Source organism: Pseudochaenichthys georgianus, chromosome 19 (genome assembly GCF_902827115.2).
Source record: "Pseudochaenichthys georgianus chromosome 19, fPseGeo1.2, whole genome shotgun sequence".
Classification (NCBI taxonomy): Eukaryota; Metazoa; Chordata; class Actinopteri; order Perciformes; family Channichthyidae; genus Pseudochaenichthys; species Pseudochaenichthys georgianus.
The window spans coordinates 22,473,712-22,492,665 of NC_047521.1; the positions used below are offsets into that span (position 1 = coordinate 22,473,712).

General features: G+C 43.3%; 1 protein-coding gene across 1 annotated transcript in view; it reads right to left on the reverse strand.

The window, feature by feature from the left end:
• LOC117464365 (SH3 and multiple ankyrin repeat domains protein 1-like) overlaps positions 1-18,954 on the reverse strand; it is a 38,273-nt gene that overhangs the window by 6,653 nt on the left and 12,666 nt on the right. The window contains exons 3-25 of the mRNA XM_034106748.2: positions 16,253-16,456; positions 14,559-14,630; positions 14,360-14,468; positions 13,573-13,724; positions 12,701-12,868; positions 12,402-12,443; positions 11,688-11,804; positions 11,501-11,578; positions 11,305-11,371; positions 10,898-11,073; positions 10,640-10,770; positions 9,975-10,111; positions 9,375-9,488; positions 8,213-8,291; positions 3,230-3,312; positions 2,968-3,092; positions 1,895-2,030; positions 1,651-1,731; positions 1,306-1,314; positions 1,090-1,116; positions 938-994; positions 747-868; positions 147-252 (exon numbers count right to left, since the gene is read on the reverse strand). Coding sequence (XP_033962639.1) covers positions 147-252; positions 747-868; positions 938-994; positions 1,090-1,116; positions 1,306-1,314; positions 1,651-1,731; positions 1,895-2,030; positions 2,968-3,092; positions 3,230-3,312; positions 8,213-8,291; positions 9,375-9,488; positions 9,975-10,111; positions 10,640-10,770; positions 10,898-11,073; positions 11,305-11,371; positions 11,501-11,578; positions 11,688-11,804; positions 12,402-12,443; positions 12,701-12,868; positions 13,573-13,724; positions 14,360-14,468; positions 14,559-14,630; positions 16,253-16,456 — 2,392 coding nt within the window. The remainder of the gene's footprint in view (positions 1-146; positions 253-746; positions 869-937; positions 995-1,089; positions 1,117-1,305; positions 1,315-1,650; positions 1,732-1,894; positions 2,031-2,967; positions 3,093-3,229; positions 3,313-8,212; positions 8,292-9,374; positions 9,489-9,974; positions 10,112-10,639; positions 10,771-10,897; positions 11,074-11,304; positions 11,372-11,500; positions 11,579-11,687; positions 11,805-12,401; positions 12,444-12,700; positions 12,869-13,572; positions 13,725-14,359; positions 14,469-14,558; positions 14,631-16,252; positions 16,457-18,954) is intronic.

The following is an 18,954-nucleotide window of genomic DNA, read 5'->3' on the forward strand; positions in this document are numbered from 1 at the left end:
TCATCTGTTTTATACACAAACAAAAAATTGTAACCATGGAAAGTTAAGTACGTATCTATAAGTATGTCAAAATAGTACTCAAGTATCATACTTGAGTACATGTACTTTAAAGGAAAAATAAATATTTCAATTTGAATTCCCATTACCGATAGATTTCTGCCGCATCATGACGGCGTGCTGAGCGTGGCCGGGTTGAAAGTGAGCTTGGTTGTAGCCTTGTCCGGACTGCACCATGCTGCCTGATGGCTGCTGCTGGCGGGTTCAGGTGTCATATTGAAAAAGGAGAAAAGAGAATTTGAAAGGGAGGCGGGAGTAAAGAGAAAAGAAACTCAGTTACAATCAAATCACATTTGTAGGCTGCTAAACTGATTTGATGAACAGTATAATGTAATACAGAAACCCAGCGTGTCCGAGTATCGGGCAGGAGAGGACGGATGAATGGACGCAACCTGACTCACATTTAAACAACTGTCTAGGTGTGGGTGGTCTATTGTCAACCATTCCCTGTTAAGTGCAGTGAGGGCAGAACAACACAGCAGAGAAAAAGAAAAGACCAAGCTGTTTAAAGATAGGAAACCTTTTTCTAGCATTAGTCACTTCCATGACTAAATATGTGCTACATCCGAGAGCAGTGAAGAAGCTCTGCTGTTGGTGAATCTTGTGTTTGAAAAAGGTTTATAACTGTTCAGATGTTGGAGTCTGAAAAGCCAGAAGGACCCCACATGATGGTAACAACCAAAACCCACCTCATTGGAGCTGTTGGGAACAATGCTCTTGCTCCTGTCCCTCTTGCCTCCATGGCCCCTCTGGCCCTGGTTGTCCGGTGTAATAGTGTGTTGGGCAGCAGCCAATATTTCGTCCAGTTTGTCTAAAGAAAAGAAAAGGTTTGAAAACACCCGTATACAGTATGACAAGAGCGGTGAGAGTGATTTCATACTTAGTGCCATCTGATAGACCGTCCGCTTCTTATCAGGACCCAGAGTGGAGTCGTAATCTGAAAGAGGAGGAGATGAAAAAGAGCATCAAACAGGCTGACTTTTAATTAAAGCTCAGGGGCTGATAGGGGGAACGATTAAGGCTGATCGTCACCTGCTTTCTTTTTCCACGGAGAGGCAGCTGTGGCATACACGATTGGGAGGGAAACAGACATTAGGTGTGACTAGCAGTGCTTCGTAGTCATGTGTATCTGTGAGATGAAAGCATGAAATACATACTCTGACACATGTGATGGAGTGATTTGATGAGAGGGATGAGGACGGGGGGTGGAAATGATAATGAGAGCCCACACATCCATGATTCTCCCACCTTTGTCCACTGTACGCAGCACATTGGGTTCACAAGAAAGAGACAGAGAAAGGCAGTTGGTGAGGGATGGCACGAGACTTATAGAGTGTTTAATTATAACCTTTTTTTAATATAGAAAGTGTAAATTAATGAAAAAGCTCCATACACATCAAACAATTGCTAATGAAAAATTAAATCACACCTGCGTCCCATAATAACGTCACGGTAGTGTAAGATAATCCTGCAGAGGAGCTTCTAACCCGCCTAAAGTGGAGCACTCGAATCTAATTGATCTTTTAATAAATGTTTCCAGACCCCCCCCCCCCCCTCTTTATTCTTTCCATTCAGTCCCTTCTTTCATCTTACCCATGTCTTCCAGCTCTGAAGTCATTGACTTGGAGCGCAGGGCGATGGCAGGAGGAGTCAGCCTCTTGGTCTGCTGCGGCGCTGCCAAGGGAAGCCGGCCAAATGCAGACTTAATGTTTAGTATTCTCGTATAAACATGCAGTCGCCAAGGACAACCGGCTTTCACGGTAAGGTAAACACGCAATCAGCGTTATCGTCACACATCGTAAACATAGGATCGAGATGACGTGAAGGAAAGTTTTACCTCTCTTCCGAGCCGTGTCCTCCAGCTCGGGGTTTCGAGCGACCATCACCACTTTCACCATGAGGCTGTTGCCGCCCTGCCGGATCATGTTGACGACCTGCCGGTGACCAACCTTCACCACATTCTGGCCGTTCACCTGAAGACAAGGGAAGGAAGGAAGGAATGCAAAATGACCCATTCAAATAAAAATACACCAAAACTGCCACAGCCTTGACAGGTTTACTGAAGGGCATCTTGTGACCTCTAATTCACATTGGCTTTCCCCATGTTTGTAATATAATGTTGCCGTTTTCTAAGACTTAGCTTCAAACCTATAATATTTGGAGTGTTTTTGGACTCCAGCAATTCAGACAGCGACGACAGTAAATCGCAGTAACAAAAGCTTGGGCAAGTGACTCATAAAAGGTTGAATACTAATAAGCAGTATCTGTCAGCTTTAATAGATGTTTGATAATCACCATTTCTAGATCTGAGTTTTCAAGGAAACATTAGGTAACTTTTAAAAGTACAAAATGGCCAGAAGAATCAGCTGCTTGTGCTTTGTCCACGAGCACCAGAGCTCACATATAAATATATACAAAATATATACTCGGATACATGATACAACACTTTAGTCTTAGTAGTAGAATCTGAATACATACTGCAGAAATAAAGAGTACTTTTTTAGTATACCCACTTATCTGCAGAGTACCTTTTCTATTCATTTCCTACATTTCCCAGAATTACTTGTGACACTCTCAGACGAACATGTATGAATGCAATGTATAAAAGGTTTTGTGTAAAAAGAAAATGCCTCGCTCAAAATCCCTCCCTGCTTCCTGTCAATGCCTCGCTCTGACAATAGGGACATTTTGAGTGTCTTCCTGTATGGATGTCTTAGTTGAAAATAGGAAATATTCACCATATATTATTAATTAATATTCACACCTTGGACCCAGAACTGCAAGGTCAATCAGTAATGAGGGTTTTATTTACGTTTCATCCGATGTGCTTTCTGATCACAGCGGGGACCTTGGACACATCATGTTTAAAATGAATGAATCCGTGGTTCAGATTGGGCCTCTCTTCCTTACCTCGATGAGGAAGTCCCCCATCCTAAGGCCCGCCCTCCAGGCCACGCCCCCCTCATCTACAGACTCCAGGTATTGCAGTGCGGGGAAGGCTGGCGTTGGAGTGAACTCCTCTATGGGAGTCTGAGCTGCAGAGGACAAGACAAAAGACAGTGAGTGGACACAGATGGTTTGAAAATGACAATAGATGGATAAGAAAGAGCGTATGAGACTGAGAAATCCATAGGAACTGAAAATATAAGAAACGTTGGCAGAGGAGGCTCACCTTTGGCTCCCCTAAGCACAAAGCCAAAACCCTCATTGTCTTTCTTCTGTAGGAGCACTGTCTTCTCCTTAATGATGTAGTCACTTAGAGACAGGGGAAATGGGGATGGAGAGATATAGGGGGAACAAAAGGGGAATTGGAGAGGAAGAGAGCAATATAACTTTTATAGCAACAGAAAAGTATTATTGTAATGCAAATAAATGCTTTAAAGAATGTGGAAAACTGCTTTACTGCAACACATTACGAAATCACACTGCAGCAAAGATGGGTTGGATGGAGAATGTCATACGAAAAGCACTGAAGGGTTGACGGCAGGGATACAGTTAGTGTCACAAGGGGAGGAAGTGTATATGAGATGACAGTCCATACTATGGACTAATCCAGCTGGAGCTGACACGCACTGGGCCAGGGGGAACGGCACATTAGATAAATGTGCACACACACTTCACCGATAATGGAAACTTCCAAATGCACCTAAATCGCTGCATTAGCTTTCACTGCCTCTGGCATCTTTTGCAAAGATACTTTTTAACCAACTCTGGCGCGCCAATACCGGTCATACATGACACTTCAAATGATGTACAAGGAGAAGTCTCACAGGGCTCTAATCTCCCTCCAGAAACAGTTCCTCTTGCTGCCTCTGAGGGCAGAAAGGACAAGAGACGTTGGTGATGCAATCTTATCATAAGGCTATTGGAGTAGTGTAACAGCTGGGCCAGCGAGCTCCTTCATTATTTTATTACCTTGTCTGGGACTTTCAGTCAAGCTGCTTTACAGCCCTTTCCGTAATATAGGGCTGGTTCAATGGACTCTACGCTGCCACACGCAGCCCATCTCATGACTCAGCTCTGGACTTGACTTTCTAACAATGTCAATTCACCCTGGTTGTGTTAGAGCCCGGGGCTCGAGCAGAGCTGTATGATTCAAGAGGAATTCCAGATATCTTTTTCCTAGGAAGCTCACGTTTGTGTTGGTATGTGCTTATCAGCCCTAACTCAAACTGAAACTCCATCTCAAATAGATCAAAGGAATTGATTTCCTTCATGGGCTGAACTGTGAGTGAACAGGATGAGGAGCCTGGTTGAAGAATTGGCTTCAGAATCAGCTTTGCTGCCAAAACAATGCAGTGTATTTATATACTCAATATATATAAACTCAAGGACATCAATTCCACTAGGAATACCAGTTTTAGGTCCTTCCCCTTTCAAATGTGGGTGAATTGTGTGCATGTTCACAACTGGACCTTTATGAGAAGTAGGTTTTTTCAGGCCTTAGTTAAACATGGCAGGCACTGTCTACTCAAATTCTCAATTACAGTCCTCCTTCGCCTGAGTCAGCAGACCTAACATCATCACATGTTGTAACCTAACAATAAACACAACTGTTATATTGGCTGCCAATCAATCAGGCCTTCAGGGAACACGAGGAGTTAAAAAAACACAATATACCAAACCAACATTTAGATTTACTTTGAGGTTTTAGGTAGCAGACTTTTATCTTTTTCTTTTCTGTCTGGCAGAGGGGCTTATCACTCCAAGTTCATTCTGCCTCTGCCACTTCTCAAAAACCCAAGTGTATACTAGTCCTAAAATAACAATAACAGTTTGATTATATTCCACACCGTCTCTTGCGAACCCAGCAACGCCTTGTGTGTTTTATCCGGCAGAGCTGTAATAAAGTTTGGCCGTGGTAGCACCGAGGCACAGCAGAGTGATGAGAGCTGGCCTAGAGGCCTGAAGATCCAGACTTCAACACCAAGTCGCAACTTTAGCGCTGAACAGACGATCGCTAGTTTCCCCTACTGCGGTCCATCCCTTGTGTGTTCTCCATCAATGTTACTGTTTCGCCAACGCACAGCCGCCTTCCAGCCATCTGCTCCTCACACCTCATTCCTTTTTTCTCTCACCCTGTCCTCCACCATGCTTTCCCTCTCTGAAGATCAAAGTAGCAAAGAGTGGGTGGAAGGATGCATTGGGCTATTCATCCATCCACTTCTTCAAGGGGGAAACATGGCCTGCACCGGCCCTCCAGGTGCTCCTAAGTATTGTTGCTTGTTTGCATAAACACACCTAATTTCCGTAACATATTTAAAGCTATTCAACTTGTCTTTGGCCAAATTGCCTGGCCAATTAGGGACATGCTTTCAGTCGCTGGTTAATCCCTGTCGGCTAGTAGGACACGCTCTCTGTGAACTGGCTGCAATGAAGCGGTAAGCTTACTGGAGACCAGAGTTATTATGTTCCCTCCTGAGTCATCCTCTCTTTTCTATCCACAATTACTGAGAAAAAAGGGCTGCTTTTTAACCATTCCCCTGCTGAATGTACATGCAGATCGACTGGCTATGTGGGGACCATACCCGCACACACACACACACACACACACACATCCGTGAGGCACTTGGCGGGTGTTGGTGACACACTGTGGATGGAGCCGTGGTAGAAAGATGAACAGTACATATAGATGAATATATGTACACAGCAATCAAGCAGTATGACGTATACACTTGTATGTGAAGACCACATACATTTCATTCAGTGTATATCTTCACATAAACACAAATGCATGCACACACCGAGACATGCACAGAAAAGACCGGTATCTCAAATTAGAACTCGATAGGAACTGACAAACCGCGCTCTTGCCACTTATTGACTTATTCCCTTTCATCCTTCTGTACAGGCAAAGCCCCTCACATTTGTAATGATACACTGAGGGTACATTAAAAGATATAGGATGTGACAGCAGCATTTTTAAAGGAACAGCAATAAATGGGAAGTCCTAGTGAATGAAAAATATCTGCTTAAAGAAATCATGACTCAAAGAGAATGAAATACACCCACACTGTCTGACTGAAATGCATCAATATCTGCTCCCTTTCATGCACTAACACACACGGCGTTCAGAGACACACGGGAGGAAGACACCGAAATAAACATGCTGCAGAGACTCCATTCAATAGCCACTTCCGTACCACAGATATTCACATGCAGAGGAAAAAAGAAATACAAATGTAAGACGCACGCACGCACACACACACACACACACACACACACACACACACACACACACACACACACACACACACACAGAATACATAGCTTATTAATCTGTCTTTGAAAAGGCACGGCCTCTCAATAGCATCATCTACCTCTCCCCTCTCTCCATTGTCCTCTCCTCACATCCATAGCCAGCCAATGAATGAGGAAACAGCCGCTACCTGTAAATGAACCACACGCTCCTGTTTCTGGGGCCCAGTGACGGCCACGAAGAAGAGAGGGAGAGAGAGAAATCTCTCTCTCCGCATCCCCCCATTGCCATGTCCCCCCCTCCTCTCTTGTGCTCGCTCTCTCAACCACCACCTCCTCCCTCTTCCCTCCTCCCCCTCCCAGTCTTCCAGCGAGAGCTCAGACGGAGAGAGCCGCGAGAGTGAGAGCTGTGAGAGAGGTGGGGAATGAGAAGGGGAGAGACAGCACACTTCAGACAAGAGGAAGACAATGTGAAAGAAAGAGAGAGGGAGAAAATACCAGCGATTATCACACCAGGGAGTGTGTGTGCTGTGTGTGTGTGTGTGTGATCGGAAGAGGGTTTGGTTGCAAAATAGGGGGGATGGAGAGCTGAGTGTGGTGCGGGGACGCGGGGGATGGGTATGAATGTAAGGCAACGCGGGGAGAGACAGTGCTTGCGTTCGCACATCCGCTGTATCACACATTTAACAGCTGATTCTCACCCTGGATTAGCTCAAACACACATTTTGCAAACTTTCCTCTCGCTGCCTCCTCTCCTCAAACGCAGAGCTGTCATCACCACACAGGCTCACAAGCACTCTTCCTCACTCTGAAAATGGTAATTGACATTCTCCCAAAAGCGTGCATTCACTGAGGGAACATGCTCCGGATCACCTCGCTCTTAATTGAGCACCACTTCACCACAGTGTCGCAATTACGCTCAACCAGCTTAGCACAGGTAATAAACCCCCAGTGGCTGCTATTTCCATTTCGAACACAAGCCATGGCTGCATTCAAGTCAATGCCTTCTTTCTTTCCACTGACAGTGAGAGCGGCTCAGCACAAGGGTAATGTCGGGTACAATGCGTTAGAGGCTGTACAAAAAAAAAACGGGTGGCCACTGGTAAGTCCGTCTCACTCGCCCAGGGATCTAACCAACGCTTGATGTCTCAGCTTCCTTCGTGACTCATCAGCAGCAAGATGTACACGCAAAGACACACTAACTTTCAAACAAACATGCATAGCTTCATAACACACAGCCACAGCTGCCCAGGGCTGAGCGGCAGCCTCAGACAGATGCCATGGAGGAGAAGAAGAAGAAGAACCCCCCCTCTACCTTTCACTATTATTGTGTTCCGTGTAAACAAGCACAACAGAGGGCAGAGAGAGGCATGTAGATGGGGGTATCAAAGAGACAAGTGCATTTGTCTGCGGGAGCTAAAAGAGGGGCAGAGCTGAAGAAAAGGACATGGCTGCCCTTTGTGCTTTCAGCGCTGACGTGTTCAGGCAAAACAATAGGGAACAAGCGCTTATCGGGATCAGCAGAAAACAGACACATGCAGGACACGGGATGTCATGAAACCACGGTAGGTGGAGCGAGAGCACACACACACACATGTGAACCTCCTGCAAAACAAGACGGTGTCAACTATTTCAATCACCTTCCCTGGCCTCTCAGTGTTTTCCCTACAGTAATCAAGCAGAGAGCAGACGGTTCAGTCGCTGCCCACACTCATGTGATCCACACTCTCAAACTATATCAGAGGCTGGGATTATTCTCGTTTTATGAGTACATCTATTTTCTAAACTGGTATCCTGCTCTCGGTTGCTAGGGGCTGAGGGAGTCCCAGCATGCATTGGGAGAGAAGTTAGAAGCAGCTCACAGATACATCACAGGGCAGACAAACACACCCTCACATTTACAATTTCCCAACAACTCACTACGCAGCCAATCAGAAGTCATAGCTACTTTTCTTACCTGGGGCCGTCATTGCCATCGTAGGCGCCGACGGTGACGTTACGGAAAAGCTTCCTCTTGGCTTTCTCGCTGCGCGTCTCTGCAAATTCAAACATAGGTTCACTTTAAAACCTTCAGCTTCCGTCATAACACCTTCGCCGTGTTCTGTCCTCAGTGTGACACACACATTATGAAACTGTATTTAGGGCCTTTTCTTGTGGCTTGTGCGTGGCATATGGTTTGTTGCTGCGTGAACAGGACAGCTGTGAGAAGGTAGAAAAGGGATTGTCTGTGCTGTATATGTGGCACGGTCTGATACAAAGAAGGGCCTTCTGCTGAACACGAGTGTGACATGTGCCGGGTGTTACAGTGACTTAGAGGATAATTCCAGCCTGAGGGAGCATGTAACCCATTTTCCAGAATGCCATTTATTTTTAAATGTATTATTACTGTTAAGTGTCTCGTTAACATTACTACCTATAACACGTTTATTTGAATGGTTAACAAACTGTTTCAAATGTTTTAGGGGCCGTGTTATTTCATCATCTCATTCTCTGAATAGCTAGCCAATATAAGCGTCAGTGTTACATAGTGATGTCATCATGTCATGGAAGTAAACAAAGGAGTCCAATGGAGGCGTTTTAGGCGGGGGGGAATGTGTGGGAGAGAAACTCCCTCTGAATGGAACTTTGGGATTTAAGCTTTTTAAATCCCAGCTAAAAACTCACCTCTTTGCACTGGCTTTTAATACTAGTTGAGCATTACATTTTTATATTTGTATGCGTTTTTTATTTATTTATTTTTTATATGTTTCTAGTTATTGTGCTTTTTATTATGTTTTTAATTATTGTTTTTATTATCGTACTGCCATTGGGTTATTCACTATTGTAGTTACTGCCTGCCCTGTACAGCACTTTGGTCAGCCGAAGGTTGTTTTAAATGTGCTATATAAATAAATAAAGATTGAGATTGAGATTTTGCAGAGCATTTACATGCACAATAACCTTTATAGCACACTACAAAAGGAAGCCAAAAAAGAATAATAATGCCCCATCAAATATAAATGTACTGTAGGTCAGCGACAACATCCATCTCTCAGGAGATTGCCTGAAACCCCATGGTTTACTTTTGCCATAGACGGATTATTTTAACATACAACGAGCTCCAAGCGGTTTTGTCTCACCTGTTCGATTGTCTTTGCTGGGAGGCGCCACTTCTTCCACGCAGTCTGAAGGAAACCAGCCGGTGCGACCTCTCACTGTTCCCTCCCAGTACCCCCCCTCTCCCACACTTAACACTGGGACAGATAGATGGAATGATACATTTATTCAAAGCATTGATACATGGATGTTATTTAATGTGGGTAATAGCTCCAGTGTAAAAAGCTTTTACTCTGGTATATATCTTCCCCTGGACTAAACCAAAGCAACCTATTTCCTAATAACATTGTACGTTCCACTGAGAATGGCCCGGAACATGTATTGCTTTGTAATAACTGGACGTGTCTGCAGCTACTTCCCATTTCTCTTCTTTACGATCCTCTCTTCCCTCATGTCAACATTTTATTGCTGGTAATGTTTTAGATCATAGCTTAAATGTTTTTCCTGCATCGGCCTCTAACACAGCAGCACTTAAAGTATTTCTACATTACACAAAATCATCTGCAGTTGAAAATGTTTGACCAATGTTGTGTTAAACAAGAATATCATTGAATGAACGTCGAGGGGCAAGTTTTTCTCTCATTCTCATAAAACCCTACTTCTAAATTGTGGCTCCGTCTCACCTTTTACTCTGTCGCCTTTGTTAAGTGACAGTTCTCTGTCTCCACCAGAGTGGGCACGGGTGGCCACGTAAACCCTCCCCGGCACGGCGCTGTACATGCGCTTCATCTGACCTCCACCACTGCCCGCTGAGGTGGCACTACAGAGGGAGAGAGGCCGATAGAGAGGCTGTTCAGAAACACAAGAGATAAGACTGTGCTGCACACTGTGGAACAAGTGAGACAAAGTGATACCACATACAGCTGCTCACGCTGTACCAGAGTCGGTCAGTCGTTGAGTCATTCTTATCAGTCATACCAACACTAAGAGTCTATGCTTGGATTTACTAAAGGTGTCTAATATTCAGTACGTATCATATGTCAGAAATATAGAAAGTTTAGTTAGAAACTCTAAGAAGTAAGTATTTTTCAGTTCTGGGATCATCTAAAGTACACCGTATCTAAGCATTAAAAAACGTCAAGTACCATATTTCTACACACACAAGAACCACTAGAGGAAAAGGCAACATCTATACTGCACTTGCGTGTGGCATTCAGTTAAAAATAGTACACAGTATGCGACAGAGACTCAAATAGTTATTTCCCTGCATACAGAGGATGCTATCTGTAAATATAGAGGGCACGTTTATAGGAAGGCCTTAAAGGACCCTTCTCCATAAGCTCCTTACCCCTGTCTGCCTCTGGGCTGCCGTTGCCTTTCCTCTGTGTCACTTTGCCCCCCCCTCCCTCTGGATGGGGAGCGAGTGCGAGTCCTGGGGCTGCTGGAGCTCCTCATGCCGATAGAGGCTCTGCGTTGAACCTGCAGACACAACCAATCCCCATAAAGTGGATCCTCTAACTCACTATACGTCAAAGACTGAGAAAGATATAATGAAGTATATCTAATATCACAAAGAGCGGCAGATCCACCTAATGGTCCTCAGTACCTGTCCCGGGTTGGGATTGGTCGCAGCCTTGATGGGCAGGGCCAGAGGGTCAGACTGGGTCATGGAGTTATCGCTGTTAGCGCGCAGTAAGGGGTGGGAGTGAAGTGAGGGGAGAGGCAGAGTGGCGGCGCTGTCTTTTCGCTTAGAGACATACTTTGGCGTTTCCAAAAAGGGCACTGAAGATGGGGGTGTGAGGTTAACGGATGAGGGTTTATAGAAGGGGTACAAAGTGAGGAAGAGCAGTGGGTGTTTAATGTGACAGGATGAAATGGAGGGAGAAATTAAGTAGATTGTTAGGTGAAAAAGAAAGGAAGTGCAATTAAATGATAGATTCAGCAAATCAAATGTTGAGAACTCATCGTAAGACTTGATCCCCTGGAGACATACAGTTTGGATTGAAAGCTTACCTACGTCAGAATCTTTGTGGTTTTTGATGATTTCCGCGACTTCAAAGTGACCTGACATTATAGCTACCTGCAAACACACAAACAGTTATTTCAAAAATGGCTTTTTTATGCTTTTTCTGCATTATTTGGTCACAAAACTGATGATTGACTTGAATTGTAATTTCATGATGAAAATGCATACATTCAAAGCATTTACCTGCAAAGGGGTCTGGCCATGTTTGTTTTTTGCCTCCCTATTTGCTCCCCTGTACAGCAGAACCCGGATACAGTTCTCCTGATCATTCAGGAAGGGAAAACGATGGGTTAACAACCGTAGAAAAAAAACAGCAGTCGTAATTATGGTTATAATAATTTCATAAAAGGAAATCTGTTTCCAAACTTGCCTTGTTGTACAGGGCAGAAATGTGAAGCGCACTGTTCCCTGAGGCATTTTGAGAAGAGGTGTCTGCCCCATAAAACAGCAGATGCTCCAAGTGCTGGGCAAAGCCATTCTGGCAGGCCTTTCAGCGTCAAGAGAGTGATAGAAATATCCACACATTGTAAGAATGACATAATATAGCAAGAGGGGGATTTCAGACGGGAGTGTTTGAATACACAGAATACAACGAGGCAGAAAGAGGGGGGTAAGATGAGAGATATGACACAAAAGAAAAAAAGCCAGAGAGATGATATGTCGTACATAGATATTTAGATCTATAATTACTTTTACAGAAAAACAAGTCACACATTACACCTTGTTGGAATAGAAAGAAAGAAAAAATTAAAAGAACAGAGATGAGCTTTCAACAGTCTGAGAAGATCCCTCATTCAGCAGGGACTAAAATATCACAAGATACGTACAAAGTACAGAAAGACATCACAGAGCACGGCAAAACAAAAATAAAATACCATGACAACCGGCTCGCAGCACAAACACATCTCACAAAGACATGATGTAGGCAATGCACCCATATCTACAGTAATGAAGGACAGAATCCAATGGCCTTCCTTAACTGAACTCAGCGTCTTAGTTTATCTACATGTTTTAATATCGTATATGACTTCCAGTGCCCTATGTAAGGCTGGTGGGGAGGATGAGATGGTAGGATGAAGGGTACCTTGTGTATTTCTTCCATTCCAAACTCGTCTTCATCCCTGTGCTATGGGAAGAGACAAGGAGGGCAGGAAGGAGAGAGAATGGAGAGACAAGTGAGGAAGGCTGAGAGAAGAAAAGAGGGGTGTGTGAGAAAATGCTGAGAGAGAGTGAAACATCAAACACAGAGATCAAGAGAAGGAAGAGTTGGTGCATTGCTTCAATTGAAGAGAAATAAAGACAAGTGACGCACACGTGAACATATGGAAGAAACACATGGGAATCAATGGATGGACACATGGACATTAAACTGTCCATTGGTACCTGATGAGACTCGTCCCAGCCATTCTCATCCCTGGACCCCAGCTTTGATCTGTAATACAGCAGCGTCTCGCAGCAGGAGGTGTCGCCCCCTGTCAGCACGGTGTGGTACAGCGGGGTCAGGCCACAGCGGTCTTTGTAGTTTGGAGACGCTCCGAGGGACAACAGAGCCTAGCAAGGCGAGACAACAACAACAAATAATTATATTTGTAATATGTGTGGGTGTGCATATTCTGTCTGTAATGAGAAACAGATGAGCCAAGAAAGAATGAGAGAGTTAATAAGGTATATGGTTGTGCCTTGTTTTAGTGCTGCTTCTTATCAACACAATATATTTATAGAAGAATTCTGTGATACCCGTTTTCATTTCTATATCATTAAGATGTTATACTGTACTGTAGCTTGATTATTTAACGTCGTTATTTATATATACAACAAGATACTGCGTGTTATACTGCACATCTAAGCTTTAGTTGGATGGACAAAATAATGCATTTCCTAAAAAAAGAAACATGTGATGGCTCATGCTAAGCAGTTGCCAAAGTATCTTTGACATGTTGTATTTAAAACCAACACGAGGCAGCTAGCAGCGCCCACAATGGCAAAACTGTTTCTAATTGCAAGTGCTTTACTTCAAGATAGCTAACCAATGTATCTAAGTAACTGCTGAATGCTTCTATATGTCTTTCAACCTAATGAGCAGCAACATATGACGCAGCATGTTCTATTTTCAATACTTATTACATGAGAAGTGAATGTGTCTTTAACCTAATTCTATACATTGTTATAAGAATCATTCAGTCGATTTGTTCCACTTTGCATCTCCTACTTCAGTGTATTTGCAATATGTATTCACCTTAATTCAAAGTGCTTACCATCAGCCCAGCGTGATTGTGAGCCCTCACAGCTTTGTGCACCGGTGTGAATCCGTCTCTGCACCTGAAGTCCAAATGAGCGCCGCCCACAACCAGCAACCGGATGCCCTCCACCGGCATGCCCGCCTGCATCGCCACAGAGAGCGGGGTTTCTGACCCACAGGAGGAGGGGTGGTGAGGAAAGATGGCAGGTAGAATGGAGCAAGTGAAAATCCACCCTCAGATACTCTTATAGTGTTCATATCATTAATCTTAAAGGTCCCTTATTACACCGTTTTTTTATCAATATATTAGAGGTCTCAAATATATACAAACAAAGTGTTTGGCTGAAACACCAAACAGATCATGCATTGTAGCATCCCATAATCCCCTCTGTTTCAGCCCTGTTTCCAAAGTGCGGATTCTCTGTCTGTTACTTTAGATGAAAATAAGGAGCCCCTCCCCACGCCCCTCTGAGAGAGATTTGGTTAAAAAGAACACAATGGTGCTCTAGAGGAGATTCAGGTGATAGGGGGGGTACCTTGGTTGGTGATTGGCTAATGGTTACACAAGCCAAAACAAACCTTATGACATCATAAAGTGGCCAAAATCTGATCAGCTCATTTTCAGAGGTTTTTATAGAAATGGATCAGGACAAAAAGTGAGAGAATCTTTTGTCCTGAAACTTTCAGAGTCTCTTTCCACAGAGGGGACACATGTTGATGTAGAAGAGACATGAAGAAGTGGATTTTGTATAATAGGTGACCTTTAATCACTTATAATGTATTCAGGGTTGTTGCAAACTTACCTCCAGTGTCAGGGTCATGAAAATTTGGATCAAGACCTTTCTCGAGGACTTTTGCCATTTTCTCTATTGCTCCAGTCTGAATGTAATCCAGGAACTTCTTCAGACTGGCCTGAGAGAGCGGGAAGAGGAAGGAAATGCATGTCAGAGTGGAAATGAATACTGTACACAGGCATTACTCAATAAACACAAGAAGAAATACCTTTGTGCTGAGTTTGGCGAGCGCCTTCTCATCGAGATTCGTCTGTTTATAAACTCTAGTTTTGTACCTAAACTGAACACCAGAAAAAAGATACATGTTCAAACGTATTGATGAAGAGGAGCAAAGGTAGGCATAATTAAAATAGATGATTCACTTTTTGTATTCTTAGAATGATTGATGGCTTGTGATTTTTCAGCAAATAATTCAATTTAGCAGTGCAGCTTTAAAGCACAGATCCCCTCTTGTTAACTGCAGCTAAACTCTCACTGCTTCCAGAAATTCACTCTCCCACTCAAAGTCGTTGGAACAGCTCCATGAGTCTGTAAAGTATTAATTCAGATTTAGTGTGTGTTTCTTGGAGAAGCTTTATCCCACGTACAGTACCAGCATTGGAATAAGTGGACATATATACAATGTCTGAATTGTTGTACATAGTTCCTAAAGTGTTTCCATGTGGTGGTCTAAATGTCTAAATGCGAACACTGCTCCATTCAAGTGAAACTACTTTATACCAGCGAACACTGGTCCATTCAAGTGACGCGGTTCCAAATGGCATTACTCATGTTATACATACACGGGTGGAGCAGTGGGATACATTCTGCTGTGCTGAGTTTAGCTACGAGGCTTCATCAGTAGTAGACATGTCCTCATGGGGAACCTTATGAAGAATGTAAACACTCTGGTTTGAAGCCAAAACCGGAGCCCCACCCAGCGCCACAGTGTACAGCAGCTGCTCCACCAGAGGGCGCTGTGGGACTATTCTACCACAGCATGAACACTTCATATTGATGTTATCTCACAACCCACAAAGTGGGGAAATAAAATATAATTTGGAGGTTACATAAAGCACAGAATGCGATTAAATCAATGAGGGAGGGGAGCGTGGGTATTCTAATAAAAAAATTAAACTTTTAAGTTATTTGTCTTGTGTTTTTTTTGTGTGTACCTAATAACATTTCAAAGTATGATGCAGTGCAAATGTTAATGTCAAGTGCTGAAGATGATGTTGTTGTTCCAGCTTTCCCCCAGTATGCAATTTGGTTGAGATTACAAAGCTGTAGTTGATGTAGAGAGAGCACTCATTCAGGGCAGTAGATACCACTAAAACTAAGGTTTCCCCTTTTATCCTAAAACTGAATTATCTACTTACAGAACATCACTGATTACTTTTAATTAAATTAGTTAAATAAACACTATTTTTGAAATGTTTTAACCTTTTCCCGACCCCCAGTAGCTTCTGACCTAATATGTTTATAACAGTGTAAATATGTACTTCTAACACATGTTATTGCCCTAAATATTCAAATTGTATTCTCTTTATATGTATTTGTATCACTTATATATGCTTTCTATCTGCTCTCTCATGAATGCTTTGTATATTATCCTATTGTCAAAAAGAATGTACAGTAAGGGTTGTAGCAACATTTTTGAATATTTTATAGGCTGGTTATTAGTTTTTGACCAAGTATATTTAAATGAATACTTTTAGGTCAATCAATAAATACACAAGCGTTGGATTTTAATGGTTTGTTATTGCAAGTAGTGTCAAGAGGTTTCAGACACAACCGAGCTCAAAAATAAAGGCTCTTCTTTGATTTATTTTTCCATTCTTTAACAGCTGACATTTATTTTGGGTGTTGGTGCTACGGGGATACTTGCACCTCAGCAAAACTAAACCACCTCCGCCTCCATACCTCCAGGTAGGGCACCCCCTTCTCAAAGGTCTGAGCGTAGTCCCGCAGGGCACGCTCCTCCTCCAGGAACTTGGCGTCCCGTCCATCTCCAGCCGGCTGGAAGAGGCCGTAGTTGTAGACGTCCCACAACGACTCGGTGAGGGAGCAGACGATCTGCTGCTTGGCGCTCCACACCAAGCACTCCTGGTCAAACTGGAGACACCTCTGAAGGACACAGAGAGAGAGAGCAAGGGGCAGCGATCAGGGGGTAATAATTACAGTTTTTATTCTATTACAATGAAAAGGGTCAGTTAACCGGAAATCAATTATCTTTCAAATTGAATCAACCACGTACACTATTAAAAAGCTGCTGACATGTTCATACTAAAGCTAAAGTAATCACCGATGATAACAGAGGCCATTGTGCATAGTGCGGTAATGGATGACTTTTACGTTTATTTGTGCTGACAATACTTCTTTACTTCCTCTTAAGTTAAACTTTGCATGCAGGATTGTTACTCAGTAAATAGTCTAAATATGTTTTAAGTGCTTCCTAGAAACGTTAGCTTTTCTGAGTCCAGTAATTGTTTAATAGATTTGTGTCCCTATGTGTCTTCTGTCCAAGAAATAGGATCATTTCTGCCTCTAACCGCTCTGTCCCTGAGAAAAGTCAATATCATTAAAGCAGCAGCTAAATTAATTGTGCTGTTTGTGTGTTTAACCTAAGGGTGCACGCAATTATATTAATACACATAGCTTCCGCATTATTCAGTCAGTTTGGTGAGATGTCTGGTGAAGGGCATTATAATATAATGGATTAATAATGTAGCATGACGGGTTTACCTTCCATTTGTGAATGATGAATGCATGAGAATGTGGTGTGTGCTGAATATGAATGCATTACTTTTAAATAATTTATCCTCTGCCACACATATGGAGATATGATTTATGCTAACCTTACTATAAGTACTATCAGAATATTCTTGCCTATGTTACGATCATTCTTCCTCTTTACCCCTGATAAAGAAGTAAAGATGATATACTGGGATAAACATTTGCCTTTTGTATCTTTCCCTCTTCTTTGATCTTCGCATGCATAATGTCAGTCTTGCACCACAATCGAAAAGATAAGAAACCAACTATAGCGTCAAGAGGAAATCTCCTTCACCTCTTACTATAGAAGCCTGTGTGATACACCGGAGGCGTGCCGGCCTCAATGGGAAAAAGCCCTTCGATGTACAGTATGGTGTGGATGTGGTCTGCCTCACTAGATTTCACGGTGATTCGAGCACTGCCCATTGCTCCACACTATTACATTTCCTTGCATTTACACAGAAAGACTATCTTTTTTTTATTATTAAAGTCTATAGCCGGAGGACATACAGTAGCTGACCGGGCATGGGGGGGGGGGGCTTTAACAACGAGAGGTCTAAATAAGATGTATGCATCCATGCTATTGTTCCATCTCAGGGAACTGTGAGTAAAACTGCACAGCTCAGCACTCTTCCAAGCCCCCCCCCCCCCCCCCCCCCCCCCTCTGAGCCCAATGGGTTGCACTTCTTGATAGTGTATGCCAACTGTATTGGCATGGCAACCAGTTCATTAGTGAAGGCAGGCGCCCGTTGCCGTAGCAATGTCTTGGTAGTCCCTGGGAGGTAACCACATGATGAGGATGTTGGGAAGTATGTGTGTGTGTAAATGTGTTGTGTGTGTGTATTAAAGAGAGAGATTGAGTGGCCAATCCCTTGGAGAGAGTATAACGTAATGTATACTGTATATTACAGGGACGCTTCTTCCCCCATCGCTCTGTTTTACACAGGGTTTGTTTCTGAAATCTTTCTGGTCCACACTCAGGGGACTTTTTGGGATCTTCCCCATGCAGTGTTATGGTATTTGTAAATGCGTATATCTTCCTTTTTACTTATTCATTCCCCACCTCTCTCTTCACAGCATGTATTCCCTCCCCTCACTGTCTTCAACTAGCTCCTAATATTCTCTCCCTCTGTTCATCCCTCCTAATTCAGTTCAATATTATTTCAGCTGCGAGTGTTTGTCAGTGCTTTGCAGATCTGCACACGATGCCGGTGGCTGATGGAAGACCAAAGAGTAACGCAGATGCCTTTCCACATATTCATTTGTTTCCAGCGTCACTCACTTCCCCAGCTCTCCCCAAACTCATTAAAAACCTATAAGATAATTAGCAATTACTGTTATATTGAGGGCAGATTAGCTGACATGTAGAACAGTAGGCCTGTTCAGGGAATTGAAAATGGAGGCGGGAAGATATGGGGGGAGGGGTTACCGTGGGGCACCCGTTCTCGCCTGGATATGTTGGTGTGGGCTGGACAATTCTCACCTGCCGCCACCATTCAGCAGAGAGCTGTGGAAGTGTGAATTGATAGTGACTTTTTTGGAAACTAATTATGATCATGTCCGACCCAAGGCAGACGCTTACATGGTGTTGACTAAATATGTCGTCCGTAGCTCGCAGGTTTCCAAACACAAGTAAAGCTCTGTGTTTTTTCCGTGTGGGAATTGGCCCTGGGCTTGTGAGATGACTGGAATGAAAATGCTTTGCAATAAGAGATGTGCTTGTACATTTCTCCACAAACTATTTGTCAAACAGCATAAAAGTTCTTATTAAGTGTTTATAATACAAAAGTTTTGTCTCCCACTCAAATTTAAATCAGTAAAGGTTGCATAAGCAAAATGCCTTCACATCT